Below are 27,874 nucleotides of genomic sequence, written 5' to 3' on the forward strand. Positions count from 1 at the left end.
CTCTGCACACGTCAGCGACGAAGTCGGCACGGTGGGAAATGCGCTGTCGTGGTTCTATCTCGCGGATACCCTAGGCAGGGGTGACAAGCTCGAAGGTAATGGGCGGTGGGTCAATGATCTTGCGCGTGGAAAGGCTAGTCTGCCGTACCTGGAGGACGAGCCCAAGCTGCCTAGACACTTGACGACTGGTTGAAGGACCAAGTAAGGCATCGAGTTTTCACCAGCTGTCGCCATTGACGGGGTGTAATTTTGATACGCTGTGGTAAAAGGTAGCATATTTATGGCAAACATGATTCACGGAAACTCTCAGCTCTGGAGGTTTAATATTATACGATAGTACAGTTTCTAATGCAGATCATTCAATCATAGCATTGCGTCTTGCACCTGTCCAGGGCTTCATACGTAGGCATTAACCCGACGGCAGACAGACGAGCTCTTTGTCACCAGTAGACCAAGTCCTTTTCCCATCGACGTGGTGGCCGCGTCAAAAGCCTACTGCAGATATCTACTTGCCCTCATTGGCCATGGCTCGAATAGTGGACAATGCCAACTTGGCTTCGCATTGCCGCGTCTCGACATGACTGTTTCGACCAGCTTCTCTCAGAGGATCCTCTGATCTGCTCACATCCTCGTCCCAGTCCATCTTGACAATCAAGACGCCATCTTCATCAGGTAAAGACTTGTCAATGTCGATGAACAGACTTGGATGTCGTTGTAGCGGACGTGTGCGCCCGTTGGGCAAGATGGGGTTATTCGCTCTCGCGACATCCACAGGGAATTTCTCCAGAAGTTGTTCTCCTGTCATGTTTCCAGCACCAATCATATCAAGGGACAGCTCCTCTATGGGAAACGAATCGGCGCGAGGATCCCCAAGCGCTGTCGCGCTTGACAAAGCTGGTGGCACGGCGGATCCGAATACGGCGAATTGCCACTCACCATACGGTACTGCTCCGCCCTGGTTGTCGGGGCCATCGTCTTGATCCTCGTTGGAGTCTCTCATGTGGCGGTACTGCTCTATGACTTCATCAAAGTATTCGTCGCCCATTGCGAGGCTTGTTAGGGGAAGACCGAAGTCTTTGAAGGGAACTGTGCAGCGGCGGACTTTCCACTTGCCACGGTCTTTGTCGCAGTGGACAACTGTGAGGCCGCTCTCTCGCCAGTCTGGTTTGGTCATGGCCACGAACCCGAAAGGGTAAATCTGGTGGTCATTTGCGGGCTCACCATTGTCGTCTTGCTCAAGGATTGTCTTGAGTGACTTGATATGTGCATCGAAGATGAATTGGACGTCTTTTCCGGGGCAATGTCGGTTTTCGTGGGCTGTTTCGATGAATATAAGGTCTTGGAGCTCTTCTTCGGGGATGTGCAGTACCTCGTCGTTATAGGATTTCAAAGCGGCATCACAGAGCTCAGTCATGGTCTCATCTGTCGTGTTGATGATGCTGTAGAGACGCCATTTACCAAGATCGGTGTTGGTGTGGTAGTTTTGTTCTAGCACTTGAGATGCGCCGTCGGAGAGACAGAGCGCAGGCATGATTGTTCGATGTCAAGACAGTGCAGCAGTGTCAAGGAGAGGTTTCGAGAATCATATATGTCAAACGGTAGACAAGTGGTAGCATCCTTCCGGGCTGCTTCACTTTTCATACGTCATAGGTGTTTTACAGTTCCTTCGTGCATGTCTGGATGCCTGGAGTCACATAATACATTTATGTGTATACAACGGACTCCTTGGAAATGGTAGAGATCATAGGTACCGTGCACGTCTACTATGCGCATCTACCCGACTTTGTGGTCATGGTCACTATATGAGATGTGACGTCTCTTTCGACCCTAGGGTAGTCAGTATCTGTGTAGCGAAGAGAAAAAGAGGACAAGACTATCAGATGTCACAGAGAGACATGACTCGAAGCAATTTAATAGAGAGAACAAGGCATAACAGGTACGATGATGCAGTGAGAAGCCACGGTCTAATCAAGGTAGGAGAGAGATTAAGACGGGAGTCGTGAGATGGACAGATTGGGCAATGTGGGGAAGTTGAGTTTGGCAAGCGCGCGCTCAGACGCGTCTCCCCCAAAATGAACTTCTTTGCGATAAACGAAGCATATCACATTATCATCAATTGCGATGCGCTACAGCAGCTATGCCGCGGTAAGTAGTTTGTGTTACGAGCTCGCCTTACTTCATATACTGACTCAAATGAAGAGAAATCATCACACTGCAAGCAGGCCAATGCGGCAATAGCGGTATGTCATGTGACAGAGACCACCTCTGCTGCTGCTGCTTTCCTGGACAGCATTGGAGTGGAGCAAAGGTTACAGTGTACTGACTTGTCCTCCAAGTGGGATCCCAATTCTGGCAACAGCTGTGTCTCGAGCACGGAATCAACCAAGACGGCAATCTCGAAGACTTTGCAACCGAGGGCGGCGACCGAAAGGATGTCTTCTTCTATCAATCCGACGACACTCGATATATTCCACGTGCCATTCTTCTGGATCTAGAACCGCGTGTCATCAATGGTATTCAGACCGGAGCCTACAAGAACATCTACAACCCCGAGAACTTCTACGTGCACAAGGATGGCACAGGCGCAGGCAACAACTGGGCGGCAGGATATGCCATGGGAGAAAGCGTGCAAGACGAGGTGCTCGACATGATCGATCGCGAGGCAGACGGAAGTGATTCTCTCGAAGGCTTTATGCTGCTGCACTCTATCGCTGGTGGTACAGGAAGTGGTCTTGGTTCTTTCCTGCTTGAGCGACTGAACGACCGCTTTCCCAAGAAGATCATTCAGACATACTCCGTCTTTCCTGATACCCAAAACTCAGGAGACGTCGTTGTCCAGCCATACAACTCTCTTCTCTCGCTTCGTCGCCTCACGCAAAATGCCGATTCCGTCATCGTTCTGGACAACGGAGCACTCAGTCGCATAGCAGCCGACACTCTTCACGTGCAAGAACCTAGCTTCCAGCAGACGAACCAGCTGGTCTCTACAGTCATGAGCGCGAGCACCACGACTCTACGATACCCTGGATACATGCACAACGATCTGGCCGGCATACTGGCTAGCTTGATCCCAACGCCCAGATGCCATTTCCTGCAGACAAGCTACACTCCCTTCACCGGCGAGAACATCGAGGCTGCCAAGACTGTGAGAAGGACGACGGTTCTGGAGGTCATGCGAAGACTTCTACAGCCGAAGAACAGGATGGTCAGCGCCAGCCCTGGCAAGAACAGCTGCTACATTTCCATTTTGAACATCATCATGGGTGAAGCCGACCCGACTGACGTGAGTATCTGATGTTATGCAGCATTACAGTGGACACACGTTACCACAGCGAATGGAGCTGACATGACTTTTGCTCTTTAGGTTCACAAATCCCTCCTACGCATCCGCGAACGCCGTCTCGCTACCTTTATTCCTTGGGGACCGGCTTCGATACAAGTAGCCCTCACTCGAACCTCTCCCTACACTGCAACTCCGTACACACCAAAGGTCAGCGGTCTCATGCTCGCCAACCACACTGGTATCTCGACGTTATTCAAGCGAATTGTTTTCCAGTACGATCGTCTACGCAAGAGAAATGCCTTTTTGGAGCAATACAAGCGCGAGGAGCCATTCAGAGACGGGCTGGGTGAATTCGACACGGCAAGAGAAGTGGTAATGGATTTGTGCAAGGAATATGAAGACGCCGAGAAAGCAGACTATCTGACTGGCGGCTCCGCAGGGGCGGAGAATGATGGCGACGACGCAAGGACAGATGGAGTCACCGGGAGGTAGTATGTCATGCACTGTCAGGACTTTTTTATCACAGGGAAGCGGTGCACCACCGTTCGGACCCGGGGGTCCAGGCAAGGTGTTTTCGGCGTTCCGCGGCGTTGTTTTATCTCAGATGTGAATCATGCATGATGTTTGGTGCCATACCACGAAGAACGCGTCAAGTCGGAATAGGGCGTCTGGTATTTTGAATATGAGCTTCTCTAACAAGCTCTCGTCTTGTTGCGACCCTCCTCACTATAGTAGTAACACGTCCTGTATACATATCTCGTACAATCGACCGTGACAATGTCCGCTCAACTCACATGCATTTTACTCTCATCGTCACAAGAAGCTGGCAATGACAAATCCGCAGCAGCAAACAAGCACGCATGGACCAAAGTGAAGCTTGGAAGCTTTGAAAGCAGCACAAGCATCGGAAGTCTCTTGTCCGGCAGCAGCAGCATCGTCACCGTCCGTCAATTGCCTCTGGAACAGTCAGCTATCCTGATCATGAGGCCATGCATACAGTACTGTACACAGCAAGAGACAACCATAGACATGGACATGTCTCGGATCCGGAACTATTATCATTGTCAAGTCCCGAATGGCCCGAGTTTCGGCTGCTCTGATCTCCTCAGGCACATGTTCAAATGTCTCGCCGCAAAAGTCAATGAATGGTTCCTTCGTTGCACTAGAACTGGTCAGAGGAGGGGAGTTGGCGCGAGACGCTCTTGCGCCGCCGCTTCTTGTAATGAATTTAGCCGACGACGGAAGTTCTTCCACTGCTGGGCTGCGCTGCGCTTCTGCACGCATAAAGATGGTTGTTGCTCGGGTAGTAGTGAGACCGTGCTTTCGTTGCGCTCTGCCGGTGTAGCAGACGCCGAAAGACAACAGACACCGAGTCGATAGACCACTGTGTGAGAAGAAGAAGAAGAAGAAGAAGAAGAAGAAGAAGAAGCAATGGCAGCATCAAATATTGCTACCATGATAGCTTAGATGAAACTGATGGACTGAGAAAGATGATTTTCTATCTCCTCTTCATACCAGAAAAACAAACCAAAGATCGTCGAGAACAGGGCAGACAAGCACAAAAGCGATGCTCCACAAGTCTCCAAGTCGGGATGAACCGGGGCCCATGGCGGTGATTTTCCATTTTCCCCGTGTCTTTTCCCTACCAAGTTTACGGAGTAAGGCCAAGCGTAGCGTACAAGTAGCTTCACGGTACTGTGGCAGCTAAGATACGGACACGGGAGTAAGACTGGCCCTGTCCACTCCTGTGCCACAGCAGCCCGAGCAGCAGCCTTTCTCCAGTAATCCCGCATCGTGAACCCGGCGGACGTCTGTGGCCCCCGTACCCTTCTATCCACCATTTAAATCATGGGTGACCTCGGTAAAGGTCGTTGTCGGGGGTTTGTGAACAGTTACCAGAGCTTCCTGATTGCTTCCGGAAGCTGAATATACATATTGTTACTTGCAACCTCCCTGACATCTTTTCTTCTTGATTTGATTTCTGCTGTTCCAAGTCATCGAGTGATCGTCTTACATTGAGCTTGCTGTATCTCCCTGCCCTTTCTCCACTCTGACGTTACCAAAGGATCCGCAAAATCGATCAACAACAGCTGTGACGTTCATCTTACCTCTTGCTACTGTTTCCTGACAAAACTCGAGAGTGTGACTTTCTGGTTCCATTGTTCATCTTTCTTCGTCCTCTACTACAATCTACACGTATTTCTCTCGAACCTCAAGTTCAGATTACCCCGCGACGTCTTTCCCCCGCAACATTCATCAAATCTAGATCATCATGGCTGCAAACAAAGGCGGAGCTGTCGGCGACGAGGCCGTCAACACCAACATCACCACTCTCACAACTTTCCTTACTGAGGAGCAGACCAAGCACGAAGAGGCAACCGGCGACTTCACGTATGTTTCTTCTGACTTCTGATCCCGAAATCACACGAAATGCTGACCTCTGGTTGCCCCGCTACCCCGCAGTCTACTTTGCCATGCCCTGCAATTTGCCTTCAAGTCCATCGCATACTACATCCGTCGAGCATCATTAATCAACCTCGAGGGTCTCGCGGGTGCATCCAATGCCACCGGCGACGACCAAAAGAAGCTCGATGTCATCGGCAATGACATTTTCATCAGTGCGATGAGGAACTCGGGCCGAGTCAGAATCCTGGTTTCGGAGGAGGAAGAAGAGCCCATTGTGTTTGCCGAGAACCCTCATGCCCGCTACGCCGTCGCCTGTGACCCCATTGATGGCTCTTCCAACCTCGACGCTGGTGTGTCGGTCGGTACCATTTTCGGCATCTACAAGCTCGTCGAGGGCGCCAAGGGAACCAAGGAGGACCTACTGAGGCCCGGCACCGATCTCGTCGCCGCAGGTTTCACCATGTACGGTGCTTCAGCCCAGCTTGTCATGACGATGAAGAACGGCCCCGTCAACGGCTTCACTATGGACGCGTCGCTCGGCGAATTCATCCTCACTCACCCGGACATGAGAATGCCCAAGGAGCGAGCCATCTACTCGGTCAACGAGGGTAACTCGTGCTGGTGGTCGGACCCTGTGAACGAGTGGATTGCATCGTTGAAGCAGCCGCAGGCGTCAGGAAAGCCCTACAGCGCGAGATACATTGGATCCATGGTGGCAGATGCCTACCGAACTCTTCTGTACGGAGGCATTTTCGCCTATCCAGCGGACAAGAAGAGTGCAAAGGGCAAGCTGAGAATCTTGTATGAGTGCGCGCCCATGGCCATGGTCTTCGAGCAAGGTATGTTTCGTCTTCTTCTTTCTTGCCTGCACTTCCAACGCTGACATTCTGTTTCCTACAGCCGGTGGCCAAGCAGTCAACAGCAAGATGGAGCGCATGTTGACCATTCTCCCCGAGCACATCCACGACAAGTCTGGTATCTTCTTGGGCAGTTACAATGAGGTGCAGAAGGTCATTGACATTCACAAGAAGTACCAATCATAGGTCTCTGCAATGCAGCAGCAGAAGGACCGCCATGATGGGATGATAGTGATCTAGCTTTTTATTAGCTAGTGAGGAAGAAAGAGCAAGAGGTGTCATGGTATTTTTCTTTTTCCTTAGCTGAATGATACCCTTCAATGGAAACCACATATACCCAAAATCCTTGACTTTTCTGCTTTTTCTTGCTTGTGATCGGTGCCTTTGGCAGACTGGACACTTCTTCATATTAAGCTTCCACTTCCCCAATGGTTCGTGCAGGGAATCCATCACATGCACGATTTCACCCGAACAGGAAGGAACGCTTGACGGAGGAGGTAGGGCAGTCTTGAAACTTGCATCATCGTTTCTCGTAGACACTTCGATTCCAAGAGCTCAAGCGAGCTACAGCGGAACACTCTGAACGTAAACGCCAACAGGACTCGGCCAACCCCAAGAACAAGACCAATGTATGAAAACGAGCCTGAGAACCAATCACTGACGGTCAAGCGCCAACAACGTATCAATACACAACTGATACGCCTCATCCCTAGCCTTCTCCTCAACACTTCCAGGCTTAGGCGCCTTGTCGAAAGCATGATTACACTTCTCCATGCGCTTGACGACGACCTTCCTCTCACTGGCTTCTCCTCCTGCCACGATGAGTCTATCCGCGAACCTCTCGCCCTCAGGCCCCAGACTGTCGCCCGCGGCAGTGATGACAAGTACGGTCCCGGGGTACCCGCTCATGTCGTCGACGTACATGGGCGACAGTCTGGGGTCTTTCCGGTCCGTGTCGGGCGGCATGTACATGTCATAGAGGAAATCGCTCATGCCGGGGGATATGGCGGGGTCCATGGACTCGTCGAAGCCCTTTTTCTTTTCGCTGCCGGGCATGCTCATTTCCGTGCACGGGTAGAAGACCAGAGTCGCGCGGAAGGTGTCGCGAGGGATCGAGGGGATGGCGTCGCAGGATGAGGCGACCAGGGCGTAGTTTCCGCCTGCGCTGAAGCCTGATATCGAGAGTTTGGACGTGTCGAATGTCGGGTATGAGGTGCTGCAGGACGGGGACAGGACCCATTGGATCAGGTCCTCTACGTCGTGGACGCCGGCTGGGAAAGGGTGCTCGGGCGCCAGGCGATAGGGACAGTCGAGGACGATGTGCTGCGTGCGCGAAGACATGAGGCGGCAGAAATCGTCGTCTTCGCCGTGACGCGGGAGCGTGAAGCCGCTGCCGTGGTAGTTGATCAGGATCGGGTATTTGGTCTTTGCCGCTTGCTCTGTCTTCTCTTCTGCCGCTTCGCCCCGAGCTTCGGGTGATGCTTGCGTGAGCTCAGGCGGATAGTATACATTCACGCTCATCGTCCGTCCTTCGGAGCGTGTGGGCACTTGGATAGTGGCATCTGGGTGAGGGTTTGGAGGCCCGCTTACGACGTTTATCGTCGTTCGCATCGCCAGCGCTGCGGCCTTGTACTTTGCGTATGTGAACCAGCCGAACTGCTGTTGCGGTTGCTCTTCTCCTATAGACTGCTCTGTCGTGGACATTGTGGCGGTTGCTCTGTGATCAGCTCTTTGTTCTGTGGGGTGGTCGTATGATGTATCACTTTGCTTGTTAAATCGCTAACAAGGTAAGTATACTGCTGTCGGTAAGCTCAAGTGGCTGTCCTGTTCACTGGAGCGAGTCTATATATTTTCCTAGCGCAGCCGTTCACGACGATGTAAGACAATTTCATCAAGACCGGTCAACAAGCTCATATGACAGCTAGTGCACGCACAAACCAACCAATCACGTCAGCATAAATCAGGTCTATTGCTATCACTCTATGAACCGCCTCAAGCAGATCAATCTGTTGTGGAGTACCTAGCTGTGTAGCTTAGCTTACTGTAGCTTTTCCAAAGTATCATTGTAGTAGTGGATGGACATAGATATTATTGTAGTGCATCATCGACGCGGTCGGTGGGGGTTCAATCGTCCAAAGATGACGTTTCGTCGGAGATACTAGGTGCCCAGCAGGCTACAGTAACTCCGAGGCTCGATTGTTGTGCGGTCGCGGCTGCTTTTCTTTGTCTCTGTTGTGGTCCTAGGAGTATATCGACACGGCTCTATCGTAGGGCCATGGACCTCTTGTTGTATAGTGCGAACGCTGTCTTCATAGCCTCCTCAGGGACGCGACGAGAGGTATGCTCACGTGATTGAAGACTGAGCTGAGGCTCTCGAAAGCAGCTGCGATTGAATGTAGAAGTGGCTCGTAAACAATCAAGCAGCACAATTGCTAAAATAGGTCAAAGCACTCTACCACGACCCAGTACGAACGTGAAACCCAAGAGACGGATCGAACAACATAGATGATAGTAAATCACACAAGCGCATTCGGTGACAGCTTCACTCACTTGTACTCGAACCTGTGTATCTGCGTTATGTAGTACTGCACCTTAGATGACTTGGCCTCACTCTTCCATCCCAATCCTGCATTAGATGCATTTGTGCCTGCATTCCCTCGTGCCACGACATGTATCGCTGATCTACACGCGCAGCTGCAGGACAGACACACGCGCACGCATGCATGCAATTCTCCCACGTGCGTACCTCATGGTCCTGAGGCAGGAACCCGCTTGATACTCCCCCTATCGTCCTCGAGAGCTTCACAGTGTTAGGAATATACTATTGCGATGAGTCATCATTGAACAAATAAGACCGACAGCAAGGGTGAGAGTAGAGAGTAGCAGAAACACATTACAGATTCAAAGCATTATATACAGAGACAGACGGAAGAGTGAAACGACTACTACTTCCGACGACCGAAACAGCAACATGATGAAGATTGCTGATCGGATATGTGTGTGTACGTGTGTTGCGTAGGATGGTAAAGGAAAACATTTCGACAAAGCAAAGAAGTTGCGCGGCAAAGGTGAAACAGCAGCTGGAAATTTATCCCAGGCAAAAGAGAGAAACAGATTGTAGTAGGTCATCAGTATAACAGCGGCAGAAAAGAAAAATAGAGAAAAGAACAGTCGCAGGCGTATGCCAGCAACGAAAAAACGGTATGATCCGTCAGAAGAAACCCATCATCAGGAAAGTAAGAAAACGGAAAGTAAACACCTTCCATATAAACAAAAGGACTTGAGTGTTGAAAATATTCCTCTGCAGACAACTTAGGCGATATGGCATACACGCAAATTCCTGCAGATGGTCCCTCATGGCATCGAAGTCGCAGACAGACATGTCCTCCTCACACAGGTCCTAGTAGAGCTGGGTCGCCGTGCTGAGATTGGTAACCACAACAGATGCTTGCAACGGTCATGTATGACTGTCAGAGCTTGCAAACTTTACAGTACATATGAATTGCTTCTTCGGCACGAGCTGTTTCACTAATTTGCACTCGACCTCGTAACCGTAGAGGCGAGACGAGAATTGCTGGTGTGATTGTAAACGTATAGACTCCCACTTTGAGATGGGTTTATCAAATCCGGAAAATGGTAATCGAGAAGGTTGTTGTTGGCAGCGCACTTGATGTCCCCAGCGCGAAAAAGATAGATGACATAAAAAGTTCAAAACATGTCGCTATAGTCGACTTTGGCCCCCAGTGGCACGGGATGTGCTCTTCTCTAAGAGGAAGAGAAAACAAAGGTGGCGGTTCCAGAGCTCATGGAGACCTGAACAAGTTAGCGACATGTGTCATAAAAATGATTCCATAGACATACCGTGCATCCAGATCTGGTGTTGCAGTCGTTGTAGTTGGAGCCACTGCAGAACTGGCCGTTGGAGTATCTGCACTTGCCGCTCATGTTGCCATCAGTGGCCTCGATCTCAATGGTGAAGTCAAGCTCAGCAGAGGTGGTGGGGTAGTTCTGGAAGATGGACAACCATGCAGCACCGTTGCTGTAACCAACACCGAGGTTGACGGGAGCAAAGTTACCCCAGGGGTTGGCGTTGGAACCCCATTGGCAAGCATCGTTGACGGAGACACCGGCAGGGTTGACGTAGTACTGGGCAGAAGTGGCGGAGTTTCCCCACTTGTAGTAGCTGGAGCCATCGGGACAGGTCAGGTTAGTGGTAGAGCCAGCCTCAGCAGAAAGGGGAACAGTCTCGGACTCAGTGCCTGTGACGGATTTGTTAGTCTTGCAGCGCGATGATTCACTTCAGGTATTGTTCTTACCAGGGTAATCGGTACGGCAGACGGCAGAGTCCTTCTCCATCTCGTTGCGAACAAGAACAGTGACGGCGGAAGCACCCTTGATACAGATGGTGTCGTAGTCCTCGTTGGTCTTGAAAAGCTTGCCGTTCTTGCAGAGGAGTCCACCGACCGACTGGCCAGTAGAGCCCTGCTTCGTGGGCCATTGAGACTTCTGGTAACCGGGAGGGCAGGCGTAGGAGCAGTAGTAGCCCTCCTTGCAGCAGCTGCCGTCGGTACATTGACCGCTGGCGATGGTCATGATATCAGAGAAACCCTGAAGAAGGCCCTCGCCAGGGTCCTGGATACCAGTCCAACCACCGAGACCAAGGTAGTCGAGGTGAATGGCACCGTAATCCGAGGGGAAATCAGAGCAGTCGATCTCTCCATCGGGAAAGGGAGTGTCCGCTCCAGAGCTGCCGGACGATGAAGTCGAGTAAGAAGCACTGGACGACTTTGCAGCGGCGGAGCTGGACGAAGTGCTGGACGAGTAGCTGGACGAGTAGCTGGACGATAAGCTGGACGAAGACGACCAGGCAGCGGAGCTTGACTGTGCGACCGAAGCGCTGGTGGCGAAAGTGGTGCTGGCGGCTGCGCTGCTGGACCAGCTCGAGACAGTCGAGGAGGCCGAGTAGGAGCTGGAAACCTCGCTGGCAGGCTGAGGGGCGCCGTTGGCCCAGATGAGAGTGCCGTTCTTGATGCCCTCCATGACCTCATCCTCGGAGATGGTCTGTCCGTTCAGAGAGTACATGACAACAGTAGGTCCGGGCACGTAAGCAACATCGGCGACTGGGGTGGCTTCCTTCTTCTCATGAACATGTTGGTGGCCATGGCGGTGCTGAGTAGCGGCAGCAAGGCCAATGGCTGCGGAAAGAAGAACAATTTGGCTCTTCATGATTCAACACTAAGGATTATATAATAATGATGGTTACTGTGGTTGGGCGAAAGGTCAAAGTGTCGAGGATCCGGTAATGCGACGAGGTATGTCAAGTGGTGATTAGGTCGTTGTTGATAATGACGGTGGGCCTGTAAGGGAGTTTCGTGTTGGAAATGTAACGAGCGTGGGCGTGAATTATCGCGGTGATTATTCCAAAAGAATGAATAGGAACGTCAATGGGTGATTGTTCCTGGTGGAATGTCCTGTGGTTAGGTGAGCGCTGGGCGGTGGGCGAAAGGACTGGATCCTACGACATGCGTACTTGCTTGAGACGGGTCGCGACAAAGAAGGAAAGAAGAGAATTAAAGGGAAGGTGCAAGTCTTGGGTCAAGAGAATTGGCGGTTTGAGAGGGGGGAAACGGAAACGACAGAAAGTTCCGGGAGCGCAACGGTTGATGTTGTGAAGACCGTTTGCTTCCAGTGTTGGGAGAATGGGTGAATCGAGAAGCCAGAAGCCAAAAATGAATAGTAGTGCAAGTAAGGTAAATGGACTCGATCGTCCCATTGTCTAATGCTACCTACCTTACAGAAAGGGGTAGGCGTACATGCCTACAACTGCCAAGCTAATCTCTTCGACCCGTCTGCCATGCAAATCGTCGGCACGTATCGCCATATGCACTGCCCTTCTTGCCAATTGACTTCCTTCTGGGGGATGTGACTCGTAAGAAGCTCTGGAACTCATTGCCGGCTGTGTGAGTGATCTATGTGTTGCGTGCGTGGCGAGGTCGAGTGTGGTCTTTGCATGCATGCTATACTTCGGTCCAATATACCTTCTGCGTGACACCATCCTGTCAAGCGAGCAACAAATCGTGGTTGGAGATAAACAACAACGTCTCGGTCTTGTTTTTTGTTTACACCTTCCATCCATCCATTACAAGTTCACCTGTCTTTGTGATTGACGACATACTAATCGCATAGTGACGGCTAACGTTGTATCTGGTGCACAAATGTCGACCACCAGAGAAACCGCGTGACACTGTCAATACATCTATCGAAGCAATAACATGCAGCTCGAGGTTGCGAAGGCAAAGAGATGCAAATTTCCCCAAACAACGGCGCGATCAGCGACGGCGCGAAGTTTGTATGTGATCACTACCAATCAAAGTGATCTGCCACGCCTGCACAAACAGACTTGTTCCTGACTAATTTATGCAAGCCGAGCCAGAAACCCACCTGTATCTGAAATGTTGACGACCCTTTGTCTTTCTCAAGAGTCGAGCAAAAACGGTCAACAGATGCCGAAAAGTGACAGTAGCAGCAAGGCGGGCAAATGCATGCGGCATGCGGCAGACTATTGTACAATATATGTATACTTCTGGCATGACGGTCCCGTTCTCGAGCGATGCCTCGGCTGTGAGTGGATGCGAACTCCACACTTGTCCCTGTTTGCCATGCTTCCAAGATACTAAAATTGGCGAACATTCGTGGAATGTGTCCCTGCGCCCCAGAGGTTGATGCGGATCGACAAGTCTACCATTGAACGAGGGCAGTGTGTGTGGAGCTAATACGGCTGACGGCGCGGAGCGTCGAGAGTTTTTTTACTCAATAATGATGCCTGTCCGAATCGTCATCCGTGGCGTACATATAGACAAAAAACAGCAGCCCTAAAAGCCACCGTTTTACATCGGTATAGCAGGGGTCAAGTATCGAGAAGTGTATCACAACAACGAGGAAAAGAAGAAAAGGCTTAGCAACAACAGCAGCAGAGATCAACTCTGATGTTCATCTACAGTAAATTTGTCTCAGCTTTCGTCATCATCAACACGCACACGCACACGAGTTTGCCAGCCAGCCTCACGAGATCCTGAAATTGCAAATTGCGCTTCTTCTTCTTCTTCTTCTTCTTCTTCTTCTTCTTCTTCTTCTTCTTCTTCTTCCTCCTCCTTCCCCGAGGGGGATGGCCAGAAAATCACCTGCTGTCACGATCATCAAGCACATCAAGTACAGCACGACCTGCACATCCCTATATCCCTTTTGTTCGTGAGGTTAGCCCACACGCCAGTCGCGGGTCTTTTGGGGGCAGTGGCCAGTCTGACTTTTTGTTTCGTTTTTAACTATGCTCGACGATGCGCAATCCGTGTTTTCCGACCACTTGTCGGACCTTGCGTGTATGTGTGCGCTCTCGAACGCATGCTCTTGTCCTTCTTGTTCTATGGGTTTTCATCATAATGTTGCTGCTTTAAATGTAGCATTTATATTCAGTATTTTTACTCCCCTCGCCGTACAGGACCGAGGCTTAGATGCCCTGCTATCTCATCATAACACGTTGATTGTTTTATTCAAGTGGATACGTATTGACTCAGCATGTAAAATAAAGCATCGATGATCCCTCTTAAGACAGCAGCTCGAGCTGGCACGAGTAGGTTGGAAAGAGCGGCACTCCTGCTGTAATCATGCTTGATATGGTGGACAGGGTCGCCCTACTTCGTGTCATGTGCTACGTCTACGCGACCTGTTTATAAGCCCCGTGGCATCACTGTGTATCTTTTGGTGCCGAGTAGCATAATGGTATCGAGTACCTGCTGCTGTTACATCATGCGTATTTGTCGCAAGATATGTTGCATCTTCAGAGTTCTAGTGATTATCTATACCTATAGGCATGGCATTGATAATGCAGTGAAACGCTCACATCACTGCTGATTGAAGCTCAGCTACAAACCTCAAGACAAAACCTTTGAACCTCGTGCTTATGCCACTTTCTAATACTGTCCTTTGTCGCTCTATGAAGCAAATTTCAAGAAAAATAGGAGGCGGTGGGGGGTTGTATGCGAATTACAGTAGCCTGCTTTTGCCTGCCTCTTTGGTTTTTTCTTCCGAAAGCTTCGTCTCTCTCCTTCAATCGCATCGATATGTTCTTCCTCTCTCCACCTTTGCAAAATCTGCTGACACACTGACTGATACACCAAAGGAGATGATCTCTTCTTACTCTGGACCAGTCTTATCTTGCGCCTAGCTTCTCTAGAGCTCGAGCACCCTCCTCTTCCCACTCGGCCTTTGATATCCACATACTCTCCTTGTCGGCCATCTGCAGATGCAACATCAGCGATTGTATGTATAGTGTTAGAGTCGTCTTGACTTACAATGTTGGCGAGCACTGCGCCACCTAAAAACACCATGTGTCTTCTTCTCGGCGGGTCTTCTATTCTGACCTTGAATTTCTGTAGAGCACGTCAGCATCGTCGAAGCTTGTATGTCATAGAGAAGAAAGCTTACGCTCAGTCTCTCCGGGTTTCCTCCCAGTACCCTCGTCAACCACAGTTGCTTGAGCTCCTTCTCCAGTCGGCTTGGCAGACCGGGATACATGCTGCTACCTCCAGATAGAACAATTGCCTTGTACAAGCTGGATCGCACGTCGACGTCTGCTGCTTGGATGGTGTTGAAGAGGAACTCGGCGATACCAGGCTGTTCCACATCGACCAAGTGAGGCTGGAACAGACACTCTGGGGCCTCGAATCTCTCGGAGCCAACGCGGATGACACGACCGTCGGGAAGAGTGTATGACTCGACTAGCACGGTGGTGTCTTCGCTGAGCTGCTGATCCAGCGCGAGATCGTATGAGACGTAGCACAGCTTTTCCTTGATGGCTCTGACGGTCTCGAAGTCGGCGGTTCTGTTGAGAGCATACCCTCTTCGGAGGAGGAGCGAGATGAGGTTACGTGTGACATCTCTTCCGGCGACATCCAGTCTTCTCGTGAGATGGTTGAGCACGGTGCTCTCGTACACAGGGACGATATGAGTGACGCCATCACCACTGTCGACAACAACACCAGAGGAAAGACCCTGGGCATAGAGTGCCAACACGGCCTGGATGGCAACATAGACACCGCCGAAGTTGTAGCGTTCGAACATGACTTGGGCCATCTGTTCTCGGTTGCGGAGGGGGTTCATGGGCGGTTCGGTGAGGAGGATCTTGCGGCCGGTAGGGTCGATCTTCATCTTTTCGTAGAAAGTAAAGTCCCAGAGATGTTGCATATCGTCCCATCGTTTCACGATACCATTCTCCATCTGTGATTCGATGCTCGGTTAGTCTCGAAGGGGGCTCTTTCCAGACGACAACTGTTCTGCTTCTTTGCTAGGTTGGTAGGCGCATACAGGATAAGTGATTTGTAGCATTGACCTCGCAGCGGCTGCCTCGTCACCGCACATGATGTCCTTGAGCTGGATGTCTCCCGACGTCTGCTCTTCCGTTCGGAGGATGGGTCGGCCGACAATCGAGGGGAATTGGTGGTCCGGGAAGTTCTATAGACATGTCCGTTCAGTATTACTGTCAACTCTTCATCAGTGAGACACATGTCAGCTCCATACCTGACCGGCATAGCCAGCTTTGAGGAAACCGGTACCTCCATCGAGAACTGCATAAGGTATACGCGTTAGCAAGCTGTCAGGGCAGGCAGCAATGCTGAAGGGACAGATGCAATGTACCAATTGGGAGCTCGGCCATGTTTTGTGTTCTTCAGTGACAAGAAAGAGCAGAGAGGAAGCACAGCTCAAAGAGTGAGAGCCAATTCAAACAATCAACAAATGTCTTGATAGATGGTATAGCACCTGACTTGACGACAGCCACGGTATGCAACTGCATCCACGAACCCCCAGCCGCCGCCCCGCTGGACGCTGGACGCTGGACGCCGGACGTCGGTGTCTGGTGCCAAGCCCCGCGTCATCCCAGCCCTGAGCCGACTCGCCAAGTCGCAGCCTCCCAATGGGGCAAAGGCGGTGAGTGGAAGCTTTTCGAAATCGACCGACACACGGACCGAATCTTTCAGCCCTGCAGCCTCCGCGCTGGGGCTATATAAACCTGCATTTGCATCTTCCTCTTCCTCTCTTCTCTCTTCTTTCTTTTCTCATCCAAGTGCACGGGCATTACGCGTATCAGTGAGGATTCGTCCGAGATCGTGTTTTTGCTAGTTGAAAACTATCAACTGACTGCTTCTGTTGGTCTTCGGATCGGCAGGGAATTTTTGAACAACTTATCACATCTGATCTTCTTTTCTCTCTCATGAGTTTGGAGTTCTTTTCATTGATTGTCTCTGTTGCTTTGTCGCAACAGGAAATTGAAGAAGAGATTTGGCTACACGTATTTTGTGTTGGACGTAAGACGTGATGGGCACTATGTGTATACAAGCCGTGATCTATATGCACGTATTTATATCCTTGTTGATAAGGTACACAACTGTCTAGCTCTGCTGATGGTGATGAGCTGGGTCAAAACAGAACGATCATATCAGTGTGCGAACCATCACATCAGTGTGCGAACCATCACAGTGGGTGTCAGAGTTCGTGACCCCTGATGCCACTGGATAAGCCCTCCGATCTTCGTTCTCTGCAGTTTGTATACGGCTTTTGTGAGGGAAAGATGGAGCCAGTCTCTGATGTTAGGGTTCGCGACTTCCAACACCCACTGTGCATCAAAACCCGTGTTCGCAGGGGAAACGTGTCAAGTAAAAATATGCAGAACGTATAGTCATACAATTATTTATATAAATATATATAAATATACAAGATTATCAAGCTATGCTATGCATCGTAATTCGTGGACTGGATATCAAAAAGGTTCGCGTTTAGAAGCCCTGGCGGTCGGTGCGACCCTCAAGACCGCGCTCGACCTCTCTGCCGGCCTCGTAGCCAGCGCCGTGGTTCTGGTGACCAGCACCAGTGACACCGCTGTTTTTACCGCCGAACTCGTTCCTGGTCTCGTTGAGTCCACTCTGGCCGAGACCACCCTGCTGGTGGTTGTGGTTGCCACTCAAGCTGTGCTCAGCGCCTCTAATCTCGTTGCTGGCACCGCTCAGACCGCCCTGGTGGTGGGTGTTGCTGGTGCTGAACTCGTTGCCAGTGCCGGTCAGGCCGTTGTTGCCAGTAAGACCGCCCTGGTGGTGCTTGTTGCTACCGAACTCGTTGCTGGTTCCGGTCAAACCGTTGTTGCCAGTAAGACCGCTCTGGTTGTGGGTGCCGGTCAAGCCATTGTTACCAGTAAGACCGCTTTGGTTGTGGTTACCAGTAAGACCACTCTGGTGGTGTGAGCCAGTACCGCTCAAACCGTCGTTGCCAGTAAGACCACTCTGGTTGTGAGTACCGGTCAGACCGTTGTTGCCAGTGAGGCCACTCTGGTGGTGGGGGCCAGTGCCGGTGAGGCCACTGCTGCCAGTCAATCCGCTGTTGCCGGTCAGACCGCCCTGGTGGTGAGTACCAGTGCTGAATTCGTCGCGAGTACCACCAATTCCGTGCTGGGTGCTTCCGTGTCCACCACCGATGGTGTGAATGCCAGTTCCCGAGGAGTGCTCGGTCAAGCCGGCAATTTTCGAGGGGTTGACACCGCCGTTGAAGTCGTCTCTGGTAGGGTGGCCAGCGTGCTGGTCGAAATGCTCGGGGCCACCGAGACCACCAGTCTGGTGAAGTCCCTCGCCGTGAAGGTGGTCGCTGTGGTTGGTGTTGAAGCCTCCGTTGTTGCTGATGGGGTTGTGCGAGGGGGCATGGGTACCAGTGGTACCAGTGAGGCCGCTACCGTGAGTGCCACTGGTGGTGTTGCCGTATCCAGTAGTGCTGTCGAGGCCGGTACCGCGAGTACCAGTGAGGCCACTACCGTGAGTGCCAGTGGTGCCAGTGGTGCCAGTGAGGCCGCTACCGTGTGTGCCAGTGGCGGTGTTGCCGTATCCCGAGTTGTTGTCGAGACCGGTGCCCGTGGTGGAGTTGCCGTACCCAGGTGTGCTGTTGTGGGTGGTACCGTGAGTACCAGTGGTGGTGTTGCCGTATCTGAGATATACTGTCAATACCATGACCTTGAAAAAAACTTCTTTAACAGTGACTTACCCTGTGTTCACACCAGTTGAACCGTGGTTGTCCTTGGCTGCAGCACGCTCGTACTTGTCCTCAGCCTTCTCGGCCTTTTGCTCGAACTTCTCGGCCTTCTTCTCGTCCTTCAGCTCCTTCTTCTGGGAGCTGTCTTGTGCGGCCTTTTGCTCGAACTTCTCGGCCTTTTGCTCGTTCTTTGCCTCGGACTTGAGGTCTAGCTTCTCCTCGACTTTCTGTAGGAAACCCATGATTGTGATGTTGTGATTTGACTGTGAAAGAGTATTTGTGTTGTTTGTGTAAAGGTAGAAAGTTGCTTGATTGTGAACTGTGAATGTCTTCTGTGATATGGAATGAGAACCGAGATGAACGGTCCAAGACACCCCCTTTATATAACCATTCTCATGCTGCTTCACAACGAGATGCAGTCATACCTCACCTACCTGTGATCCTGTTTTTTGTGGTCATCCCCGCTCTAAGTGATGCAATTTCTTGGCGATGGAGCAGAATGGGATGCGTTCCAGCTAGACGTTCGTCGTTTACAATTGTGGGGTTATTTTCCCTGTTATGCTCGACATCTGTACTGTATATGTCGCCATATCGACCATTCCTCCCAGCGATCACGCGCTCGGCTACCCCTCGACCAGTGCCTTTGCCGGTACCACAAGAACCGCCTCGGCCAGGAGATCATATTGCACTACTCATCTAATACCATTGAGACACTTGACCTACCTGTGAGGAGCATAATTGCAATTCTCTACCGCTAACTAAAGGTGGATTACCTGACGTAGAGTTGCGTGGCTCGGTACGGCTTAGCGTAGGTCGGTCCCTGTTTTGGAGATGTGGTTCCTGGCTGAGCCCGGACATGATGGCCAAGCCGGCTTCTAGACTTTTGATCCACGCGCGTCATAAGGAGGCAATAAGCTCGGACTACTCACCAGCCACGATCCAGAGGGCAACCCTGTCTGAGGGGGGTCATGTTTACATGCCATATGAGGCTGCGAGTACGTCAATCGAGGTTGTTTTCAGGTTTTGGAGCACTGTGAAAAATCGAAATCGGAAATTGCAGGTGCCACCGATCTGCAAGATCATGCTATTCTTTGCTGCGTTTGTGGCTTGCGTTATCCCGGGTTCGTAGCTTGTTTTCGATCATCGTTGTTTGTAGGTAAGGTAGGATTAGCGAATGAGGTAATTCAGCCACAGTGTCTATCAAGTGGCACATTGTGCAGACAACCTGGAAGGACACGAGGGTGGGTAAGAGGGTACGGTCACATAGACTTCTCCAAGTAATGCTTGTCGTAATGCCAACAAGTCGTGAAACAGCCTAGGATCATCTTATCCGACTTAGACTTTATCTGTGAAGAGTGATGTTTGTCATTTATGCATCGTAGCCAAGGTACTGTATCTATGCCTTGAAAAGGGCCTTCTGGGTGTCGTAAGTGTACTTGAGGTCAAGATGCCAGTAGTTCGGCGTCGTAGCCTTTGTGATCAGCCACCCATCATCCAGGGCCTTGACCACCTCCTCCGGTAATGGACCCTTCTCGCAATCGGCCAAATTTGTCTTGAGCTGATCTAAGCTACTAACACCCATGATGATGCCGTCCCTACCACCGTCTTTGATGTTGAGGCCGCTGTGGTGCACACACCATCTGAACGCAGTCTCCACCATGGTGAGGTTGTGCTTCTTGACCACAGGTTCAATGACACGCAGAGCCTCCCAAGTCGCGTCTTTGAAATACCTTGCGCGGTACATTTGCCCCATCTTACCGACAGAATCGCTGTATCTGCCTTCGGTGGGAACGTCACTGGACTTGTACTTGCCGGAGAAGATGCCTCCAGCAATGGGGTTGTAGATGACAATGTCAAGACCATAGCGGCGGCAGGCTGGGATGAGCTCTGCGTCCAGCGATCTGGTGATGGCGTTGTACATGCCTTGGTAGATAGAGGGCCTCACCCAGCCGTTGTACTTGCATGTCATGACGACCTCTGCAACCTCAAAGGCAGTGTAGTTAGACAGGCCCAACTGGACGAATTTGCCGTCCTTGTGAGCCTTATTCACAGCCTCGAGAGTCTCGGCGAAGGGAACCGACCTGTCTGCGATAGAGCGTCAATAAAAGCTCCAACACCAACTGATTCCCGTACTTACCAGCAGCGTGCAGGTAGAAGATATCCACGCATTTCGTGCCAAGCTCTTCCAAACTCTTGTCCAGGGAAGCAATGATGCGCTCAGCGGAGTGTTGACCCGGCTCATGCGGATAGCACTTGGTGGCCAAAGTCAAGCCTCTGTCTTGCCATTTTGCATCCTTGGTCCAAGCCTCTTGCTTGCCGCCAACATAGGATCTGGCAGTGTCGATCTCGTTATAGCCCTGTGATTGCAGATAATCGAGAGTCTTGTTGTACTCGTCAAGACTAGTCACTCTGGCTCCGGTGTTGGTGTCGGGGCCAAAGGTCATGGTGCCCAGGATGACCCTGGGCTTGCCGGTTCCTGTGATAAGCATGTTGCTGTTATGTGTGATTGTTCTTCGACTAGAGGGCAGATTGACAAGAGTGCTGCGGAAGATCAAACGTGCTGAGGTTGGCCTGATACAGGTTACTCGCATGAATTACTTTGTCTTCTGACGGTAAATGGTGACGGCACAATCATTTATATCGACGAGGGGAAGTGGGGTAAAGACGGAGACGATCATAAAGTCCGGCATATTGTGTGGACTTTGCCGGATATAAGATGATGACATGGCGATAGCGAGCGTCTTCTGCGAGTCCTGCTTATGTGTTTAGAAATCAATTTCGCCATGCTCCCGTGTCGAGGAACATCATCTCGAGACAACGCATGAGCTGTGAATTATTTGTTGATCTGTGACCCGCTATCAGTTAATACTATGCATGTTTTGCGCGAAGAATGCGTTGTTGAACGCGAGATATATGAGACATGAATCCTGCGAGCTAAGCTTCTGCACTGTTGTAACAATCTCTTGGCGTGCGTCGTTGTCTGGAGCGACCCCACATCCGGTACACACGGGTGCTGTCACAACAACATCTGCCACTGCAGTCACAAGGCACAGAACAATCGTATAGAAGAAGATAGTGTGGTGCGAGAGCAACATCGAATAGCTGTGGGGGCATCGGCTTTCTACTATATTCATATTTCGCTTCGCTCTTCAATTGTAGTGGTAGATTGTACCACCGCTGGAAGACATACATATCGTCTTCCTTGTAGTAGCCTGACCGCGAGCATATCCGACTCCGAGTCATAGGTATCAAAAGATACTCGACCTTGCCCGAGATGCTTGCAAGGCCCGTTCTTATCGCCACATTCCTGGTCTCTGCAGTGAATGCCTGGGGTACAGGTAGGTAACGATTGTCTCCCCCAGCAACTTTGCTTTTCTTTCTGTCTTGTCTTCCTCGTCCATGCCGCCATATAAGAACACATAATCTTTCGTAAGCTGCTCCTGCCAGCATCACGCTCACGCCAGAGTCACAGATGTCCATAACCAGATCGGTCTCGCAGCAGAAGCCTTTCTCACCCCGGAGACAACAGCAATCATCCAGAGAATCCTAGAGCCATACTACGAAGGCTCAATAGGCCGAGCAGCAGCGTGGGCAGACGGCTACGCCCACACAGCTAACGGCAGCTTCTCCTACCCCTGGCACTGGATCGACTCCGAGGACAACCCGCCTTCCCTGTGTAGTCTGGACTTCGCCCGTGATTGTCCGCCCAAAGGATGTGTAGTGGCGGCCATCGCCAACCAGACCGCGATACTGCGCGGGTGTGTCTCACGCGCCATATCCGGAGACCTTGTCGACGGCTCTGATATCCAGTGCTCGCAAGCACTCAAATGGGTCACGCATTTCATAGGCGATGTCGCACAGCCGCTGCACGCCTCGGGCAGAGCAGCAGGAGGTAATTTCGTGCGAGTCGTCTACGGAGGTCAAAACACCGAACTGCACGCCGTAAGTCTTTCTTTCTCCACCTCCTTCCTCTCCCCTTCTTCCCTCACAGATCCGCGAAGAAGAAAGACAACGACTAAGCCGGCCAAAAAGGTCTGGGATTCCTACATTCTCCACTCCGACGCGAACCTCGCACCGCACACGACTTTCCCCCACGACTCCCTGTCCCCCTTCTTCGCACATCTGATCTCGCGCATCCGTTCCGACGACTTCAACCCTCCTCCGTCGCAGACATGGCTGTCCTGCGCCGACCCCGCGACGCCGGTCGAGTGTGCGCTGGAGTGGGCTAGCGAGTCGAATCGGTGGACGTGCGAGTATGTGTACCTTATGCTTCGTGGACCAGGCGACGATGGCGACGACAGTAAAGGTGCGGATGCAGTTGATTTGTTGACGAATGGGTACGCGCAGGGTGCGTTTGGCATCGTGGAGACGCAGGTGGGCAAGGCGGCTTTGAGGTTGGCTACGTGGTTGAATATGATTGTGGCGTATGAGCTTGGGCAGCAACAAGAACAACACTCGACAGAACGGGTGGATCTGCGTATGATCGTGCAGGATTGATCTTGTACAAGTTTAATGCAGCCCATGACCTTATGTCGAACAATTTGAATCTACAAATACCTACATACCTCGCTCTGATCTAGCCAGTCGTTACAAGTGCACCAATGTACGAACGAACGAGATTTGTTATAACCAAGTGTATTTTGACATGTGCGCGAGAAGATTATATGACAATCTCAAGGGGGAATCTCAACCAGTGGACGCCAATCCAAACATCCCGATGAACGCCCCACCCGAAACAAATCCTGCCATATCACATGTTCCCCTATACCAGAAACGATTGTCAAAGTATTCCACAGCGCCAAATCGATCATTACCACATTTGTTTGTTTTCGTCGCACACTCCCTTCGCCCTTTTGTTCTCTCGTCGTCGCTCACATCACAGCGGTAGCTTCCCAACCTCCCAACAGAGCATCATCGGAAGGGCCGAAGTGAGGCATGATGATACCAGGATACGCGTCGTTGGAACTGCCAACGCTGGGCCAGTCACTGACGCCAGGGTACATTTCCTCTCCGCTATTGCCAGAGCCGTCGTCGGTACTGATACTGAAGACGCTCTCCGGCTGAGCCTTGAACTCGCCGAACGACCCGGTTTGAGACGCGTCTGCTCCAGTATTCATGTGCCATTGAAGGTCTGCTGGCGAGCCCCATGGAAGAGACTCTGTCGACCCGGATTCGACAATGTCTGGGTTCGATGTGTTTGCCTTCTGTTTTTGATCTAGCGTAGCTAGAAATTCGACTGCTGGTCCGCCATATATGTTATCGAAGATATTAGTGTGAGTACCATCAATGCTACCCAGGAGCCGCTCCCAGTCGGTAGGCTCGGTTTTGATGGCCGGCCCAGGCGCCTTTCCAGCGTCGCCAATGAGATCAGGAGTCTGCAATCTAGTCGGCGCGTTGCTGAAAGACAAGTAGTCCAGGTTGATCTTGCGGTGGGGCGTCGGTACGGATGCACTGACAGCCGGAGGTGCGGAAGGACGAGTCGCCTCAGGAGCGACGAAGAGACTAGAGGGACTGCGAGCTGGCTCAGATCGGGCAATTTGGATTGGCGTTGCAGTTGCCGCCAGTTTAGGCTGACTCTGTGCTTGAGCTGATTCGCTGTACATGGCAATGATCGGGAAGGTTGCTCGACGACCATCAATTGGGATACCAAGGCGTCGTGCGGCCTTCTGTAGCTTGTTCTGTTCCGGTCCAGATATTGTGAACAGATCCGGACTTGGAAGGTGGCCATCCGAGTTATGGCGTGATAGTGAATGGTGGGGCTGTTTCGAAGCAGGCGCATGAAGTGGCAGATGCGCTCGAGTGATTCGAGCAAAGCGAGCTGCGCATGAAGACTTGCTGGTCTCGAGCATGCCAGATGCAGCCGCCATCACTTTCTGCATGTCCTTGTAGAGCTTACTACTGCTATCGAGATCGATACTCTGGTACAGCAGACCAAGCCCGGAAAGCACAATGACCTCATCTTTGTTAAGGCAGAAAGTAAAGGCCAATCCACGCTCATTCAGCAAGGCCAGAATCTGAATGATATGTTTACTGGATGATGACAAGGCTAACATTGAGGAGGAGGCTCGACTGCCAAGACCTGCAATCACAGCAGGACGGTGGATAAGCGACCGGATGAAATGATAGGTGAGCGAAAGCAGAGGCGACCGGCTGCTAGTGGTGCCAGTGCTCGGTCTATCCTGGGCGAACGGTAGGCGAAGATGAGGCGCCAAGGATTGCTGCCATTCATCGAGTTCTTCACTCAAGGAGGCCAACTTCTGTAGAGACAGGTTATACGAAGGCAGGGCAGGATAGACTTCTTCGAGCACACGGGACAAGATCCGCGCGGCGCGGAAGAGAGCAAGTGCACTCGAAAGTCTAGTGTGTTCGCCTGGGCAGGGGGCCTTGAAGCCCGACTCCTCGATATACTCTTCATCGGCGTCCACAGGATATTCGCAGTGAACATCATCATCCTTGAGCAGCTTGGGAAGACCAAGGGTAATTGACGAGAAGCTGATCGATTTGAGTCAGCAAACGTTGACGTGTGGGGATCCGAAGCGGGGTAAAATGTTGGTCACGGGGCAAGACAAGAAGACAAAACTCCGGGCCTGCTTACCAGTCAATTGTGTAGAGAGTCCAGAACGCCTTTTTACGAGTCTCGCAAGTCAGTGTGCCAAGGGCGAAACGCGTCTGAGACTGGTGCAGGCCAAGCCTTGATGAAAGAGGAACGGCCAAGGCCTTGTACATCAGAAGCCTGTCGTAGTCGCCTCTTTGAATGCAGTAGATCTGAGCTAGGATCAAGCATTGTAAGGTAGACATGCTGTGCTGGGTGAGGATGGAGTCGATGGCGGCTTGCCATTGTGCCTCCATGGAGAGAAAATCGGGGGTATCCCGCATCTGTTATTGTCAGTACTCTGTGTGGTACAATTCCAAGATGTGACATACGCCTGTCGATAGTGCAGCAATTCCGAAAACGAGATTGAGCAGTGCATGGCTGCAGTTATCAGTGATGCTTTCAGGTTCTTGCATGTATCTCTGATAGAGCTCGAGGAAAGAAGGTCGATGTAGCACAGGAAACAACGGTGCCCATTCTTGGAAGAAAACAGCGATCAGTCTATCAGACTCAAGTCTTGGGGGAGCTTTCCAAGTGACAGGTTCTGACAACGGATCGCGCACATTGATGGGTCGATTGTCTGTCAGTAAGCCGTCTGCTACGATATCGGAAGTATCTCGCCCGCATTGCTGCGCCTTTTGCTTGAACGCATCTACAAAATCCGTTATTTTCGAGTAATTTCTGAAATTTAACGAATAATGAGCCATACCTAAGAACGACCTGCTGCTTGACGTTCCGGTGAAGTACGACATAGGTCCCTGGCCTTCCAGGTACGGTGACTGCTGCACCCGAAATATGTACTCCTTAGCCGGAGTCTCCCGGATCTGTGCAGAGGAAAGATGTGCAGGTGACGCAGCCGGGGGTGATTTCGATGAGCGTTGTGATGAATGATTTGACGTGCTCGCGGCAGAATGTGAATGTAGTTTCGAGAGCATGTCGATTTTCTCGTCCTTTTCGTCCAAAAGATCTTTCAACTCTCTGACCTCCGTTTCCAGCGCACGTACTCTTTCCTCGAGGGACTCGGTATATCCTCGCGGGAAGGCTCGTCGACTCAACTTGTCGCTGGTCTTGCACTCAAAACCGACACTCGAACACTGCGAGCAACACGGTCGGATGCCGTCGCATCGTATTTTCTTACTTCGACATCTGATGATTGGCAGTAAGCACCAAGACTAATTGTTAATGTGGAAGGCGCCAGCAACCTACCTATCGCAGGCTTGAGCAATACGCGTTTGGGCGTTATTGCCAACCTTGATGACCTTCATGGGGAGTATGCCTGGCATGATGGGCAGGTGCGAGGCGGGTCAAACGGAAAGGGTAGGTATAGGGACAAGAGTATGGAAAGACAGAGACGGAATTACGCATTCGTGTAAGTTACGTTTTAGTTAAAGGTACGGGCTGAGAGATCGAGGCCACAAGCCGGTGCTTATCGAGGGTGGGCGGTCGATAACCACTGGCCAGTCAGGTGGGGTTGCCTCGGTGCTGGTAATGATGTGCAGCCTTTCAGGTTTCTGGGTTCTCAATTCACTCTCAATGAGGAACCACACAAAGTCGATCGAGAGCGAGTCAGATATGACGAGCTGGACAGTCAGACTAGCTAGAACGTAGAAAAGAGGTCGTGTCAAGAGGTGAGCAGAGTTCAATGATTAATAGTCCGACGGGCATCGCCCATCATCTGCGCCTTGCCGTTTTCCTGAAGAAACCTGGGGGAGTCAGTGCCGCAGATGCCCCAGACGCCATTTGGCTTTAGCGTAAATGCAAATGTGGGAGACCATTCCCGATATGGCACTGGGAAGCCTCGGAATTGTATCGGTGAATCAGAATAGGCAAGGGTGATTGGTCTGATCTGCCTGCTGACCAGAACAAAGCATTCCATTTTCCTTGGTACTTGCGGGGATGATATGCAGCGTCCAGCGCCGAAGATTATGAAACTCTGAATATGCCTGTTCCCCCTTATTCGTCGGCCGGTACTCGTTTCCGAATCGCGCAAGCTGATGAGCTTAAACGATCCTCTGTCACTTATCACTGGTCCACCTCTCCGTAGCTGCCCGATATGGCGGATGTGCATGGAGCCACATGGTGCATGTACTGGACGTATGGCTATAAACCATTAGCTGATGACATTATCGCATGTACACACTGCGTTCTTGTTGCTCGATGCTGCGAAGATCGCGAATATCCTGCAATTCCTAGTCAGATGCCATCTATGTTTTATCATAAGGTAAGGTAGCCAGCTCGATCAAAAGGGAGTCGAAATACGCACGTGCTCTAGGCATTGAACACGAATCATGGCTTGACTGTGTGCGTTTCCTTTCGTTCGCGATCCTCCAGTTATGAGTCTAAGTGGCCTGTCTTCCTGGCCGTTATGCGTGTGACAGAATACGTACCCTCTACCTCCACTGGTACCATATGGTAACCTAGTAGTGAATGTATCTATCTTGGTCGCTTAGCTTGACCTTTGACCCTCTAGTCCGTGTGATGGTACAGCGAAATCCTGGCAGCTATTCAAGTCTGAGTTCTGGCACAAGATAAGGCATGCATTGCTTTCACTTCTCTAGAAGTCTGACCAATGAGCCTAGAGCTGAACAGAAGAGTACGATTTTGTTCGGATACCAGCGTGCCAATTCCACGAGGAATTGAATAACTTAAAGTAGATATGTGCTCAATTTTCGT

The 27,874-nt window shown here is 51.3% G+C and overlaps 10 protein-coding genes across 10 annotated transcripts; 3 read left to right on the forward strand and 7 right to left on the reverse strand.

The window, feature by feature from the left end:
• Positions 1-505: 505 nt before the first annotated feature.
• On the reverse strand, positions 506-1,531 carry AAFC00_004977 (uncharacterized protein; the record flags this gene model as incomplete). The annotated part of the gene is made up of 1 exon (XM_069344696.1): positions 506-1,531. One exon carries the CDS (start codon positions 1,529-1,531, stop codon positions 506-508), a length of 1,026 nt encoding a protein of 341 aa, XP_069197132.1.
• A 541-nt stretch (positions 1,532-2,072) lies between these two features.
• Positions 2,073-3,775, forward strand: AAFC00_004978 (uncharacterized protein; the record flags this gene model as incomplete). Its single annotated transcript, XM_069344697.1, has 4 exons — positions 2,073-2,145; positions 2,202-2,240; positions 2,337-3,283; positions 3,365-3,775. 4 exons carry the CDS (start codon positions 2,073-2,075, stop codon positions 3,773-3,775), a joined length of 1,470 nt encoding a protein of 489 aa, XP_069197133.1.
• A 1,780-nt stretch (positions 3,776-5,555) lies between these two features.
• Positions 5,556-6,732, forward strand: AAFC00_004979 (uncharacterized protein; the record flags this gene model as incomplete). Its single annotated transcript, XM_069344698.1, has 3 exons — positions 5,556-5,674; positions 5,747-6,528; positions 6,590-6,732. The coding sequence occupies 3 exons, from the start codon at positions 5,556-5,558 to the stop codon at positions 6,730-6,732; spliced, it is 1,044 nt and encodes a 347-aa protein (XP_069197134.1).
• A 468-nt stretch (positions 6,733-7,200) lies between these two features.
• AAFC00_004980 (uncharacterized protein) lies at positions 7,201-8,250 on the reverse strand (the record flags this gene model as incomplete). Its single annotated transcript, XM_069344699.1, has 1 exon — positions 7,201-8,250. One exon carries the CDS (start codon positions 8,248-8,250, stop codon positions 7,201-7,203), a length of 1,050 nt encoding a protein of 349 aa, XP_069197135.1.
• Positions 8,251-10,311: 2,061 nt separating this feature from the next.
• On the reverse strand, positions 10,312-11,772 carry AAFC00_004981 (uncharacterized protein; the record flags this gene model as incomplete). Its single annotated transcript, XM_069344700.1, has 3 exons — positions 10,312-10,359; positions 10,408-10,805; positions 10,863-11,772. 3 exons carry the CDS (start codon positions 11,770-11,772, stop codon positions 10,312-10,314), a joined length of 1,356 nt encoding a protein of 451 aa, XP_069197136.1.
• A 2,980-nt stretch (positions 11,773-14,752) lies between these two features.
• On the reverse strand, positions 14,753-16,255 carry AAFC00_004982 (uncharacterized protein; the record flags this gene model as incomplete). The annotated part of the gene is made up of 6 exons (XM_069344701.1): positions 14,753-14,839; positions 14,895-14,972; positions 15,028-15,819; positions 15,907-16,053; positions 16,120-16,166; positions 16,237-16,255. The coding sequence occupies 6 exons, from the start codon at positions 16,253-16,255 to the stop codon at positions 14,753-14,755; spliced, it is 1,170 nt and encodes a 389-aa protein (XP_069197137.1).
• Positions 16,256-17,372: 1,117 nt separating this feature from the next.
• On the reverse strand, positions 17,373-18,851 carry AAFC00_004983 (uncharacterized protein; the record flags this gene model as incomplete). Its single annotated transcript, XM_069344702.1, has 2 exons — positions 17,373-18,564; positions 18,622-18,851. 2 exons carry the CDS (start codon positions 18,849-18,851, stop codon positions 17,373-17,375), a joined length of 1,422 nt encoding a protein of 473 aa, XP_069197138.1.
• A 1,154-nt stretch (positions 18,852-20,005) lies between these two features.
• AAFC00_004984 (uncharacterized protein) lies at positions 20,006-21,098 on the reverse strand (the record flags this gene model as incomplete). The annotated part of the gene is made up of 2 exons (XM_069344705.1): positions 20,006-20,694; positions 20,747-21,098. The coding sequence occupies 2 exons, from the start codon at positions 21,096-21,098 to the stop codon at positions 20,006-20,008; spliced, it is 1,041 nt and encodes a 346-aa protein (XP_069197139.1).
• A 785-nt stretch (positions 21,099-21,883) lies between these two features.
• On the forward strand, positions 21,884-23,106 carry AAFC00_004985 (uncharacterized protein; the record flags this gene model as incomplete). The annotated part of the gene is made up of 3 exons (XM_069344706.1): positions 21,884-21,947; positions 22,082-22,551; positions 22,642-23,106. The coding sequence occupies 3 exons, from the start codon at positions 21,884-21,886 to the stop codon at positions 23,104-23,106; spliced, it is 999 nt and encodes a 332-aa protein (XP_069197140.1).
• Positions 23,107-23,480: 374 nt separating this feature from the next.
• On the reverse strand, positions 23,481-26,484 carry AAFC00_004986 (uncharacterized protein; the record flags this gene model as incomplete). Its single annotated transcript, XM_069344707.1, has 5 exons — positions 23,481-25,101; positions 25,205-25,485; positions 25,534-25,853; positions 25,911-26,347; positions 26,408-26,484. The coding sequence occupies 5 exons, from the start codon at positions 26,482-26,484 to the stop codon at positions 23,481-23,483; spliced, it is 2,736 nt and encodes a 911-aa protein (XP_069197141.1).
• Between the last annotated feature and the right edge of the window lie 1,390 nt (positions 26,485-27,874).

This window comes from Neodothiora populina, assembly GCF_041146345.1.
Source record: "Neodothiora populina strain CPC 39397 chromosome Unknown canker_contig_3, whole genome shotgun sequence".
Taxonomy (NCBI): domain Eukaryota; kingdom Fungi; phylum Ascomycota; class Dothideomycetes; order Dothideales; family Dothioraceae; genus Neodothiora; species Neodothiora populina.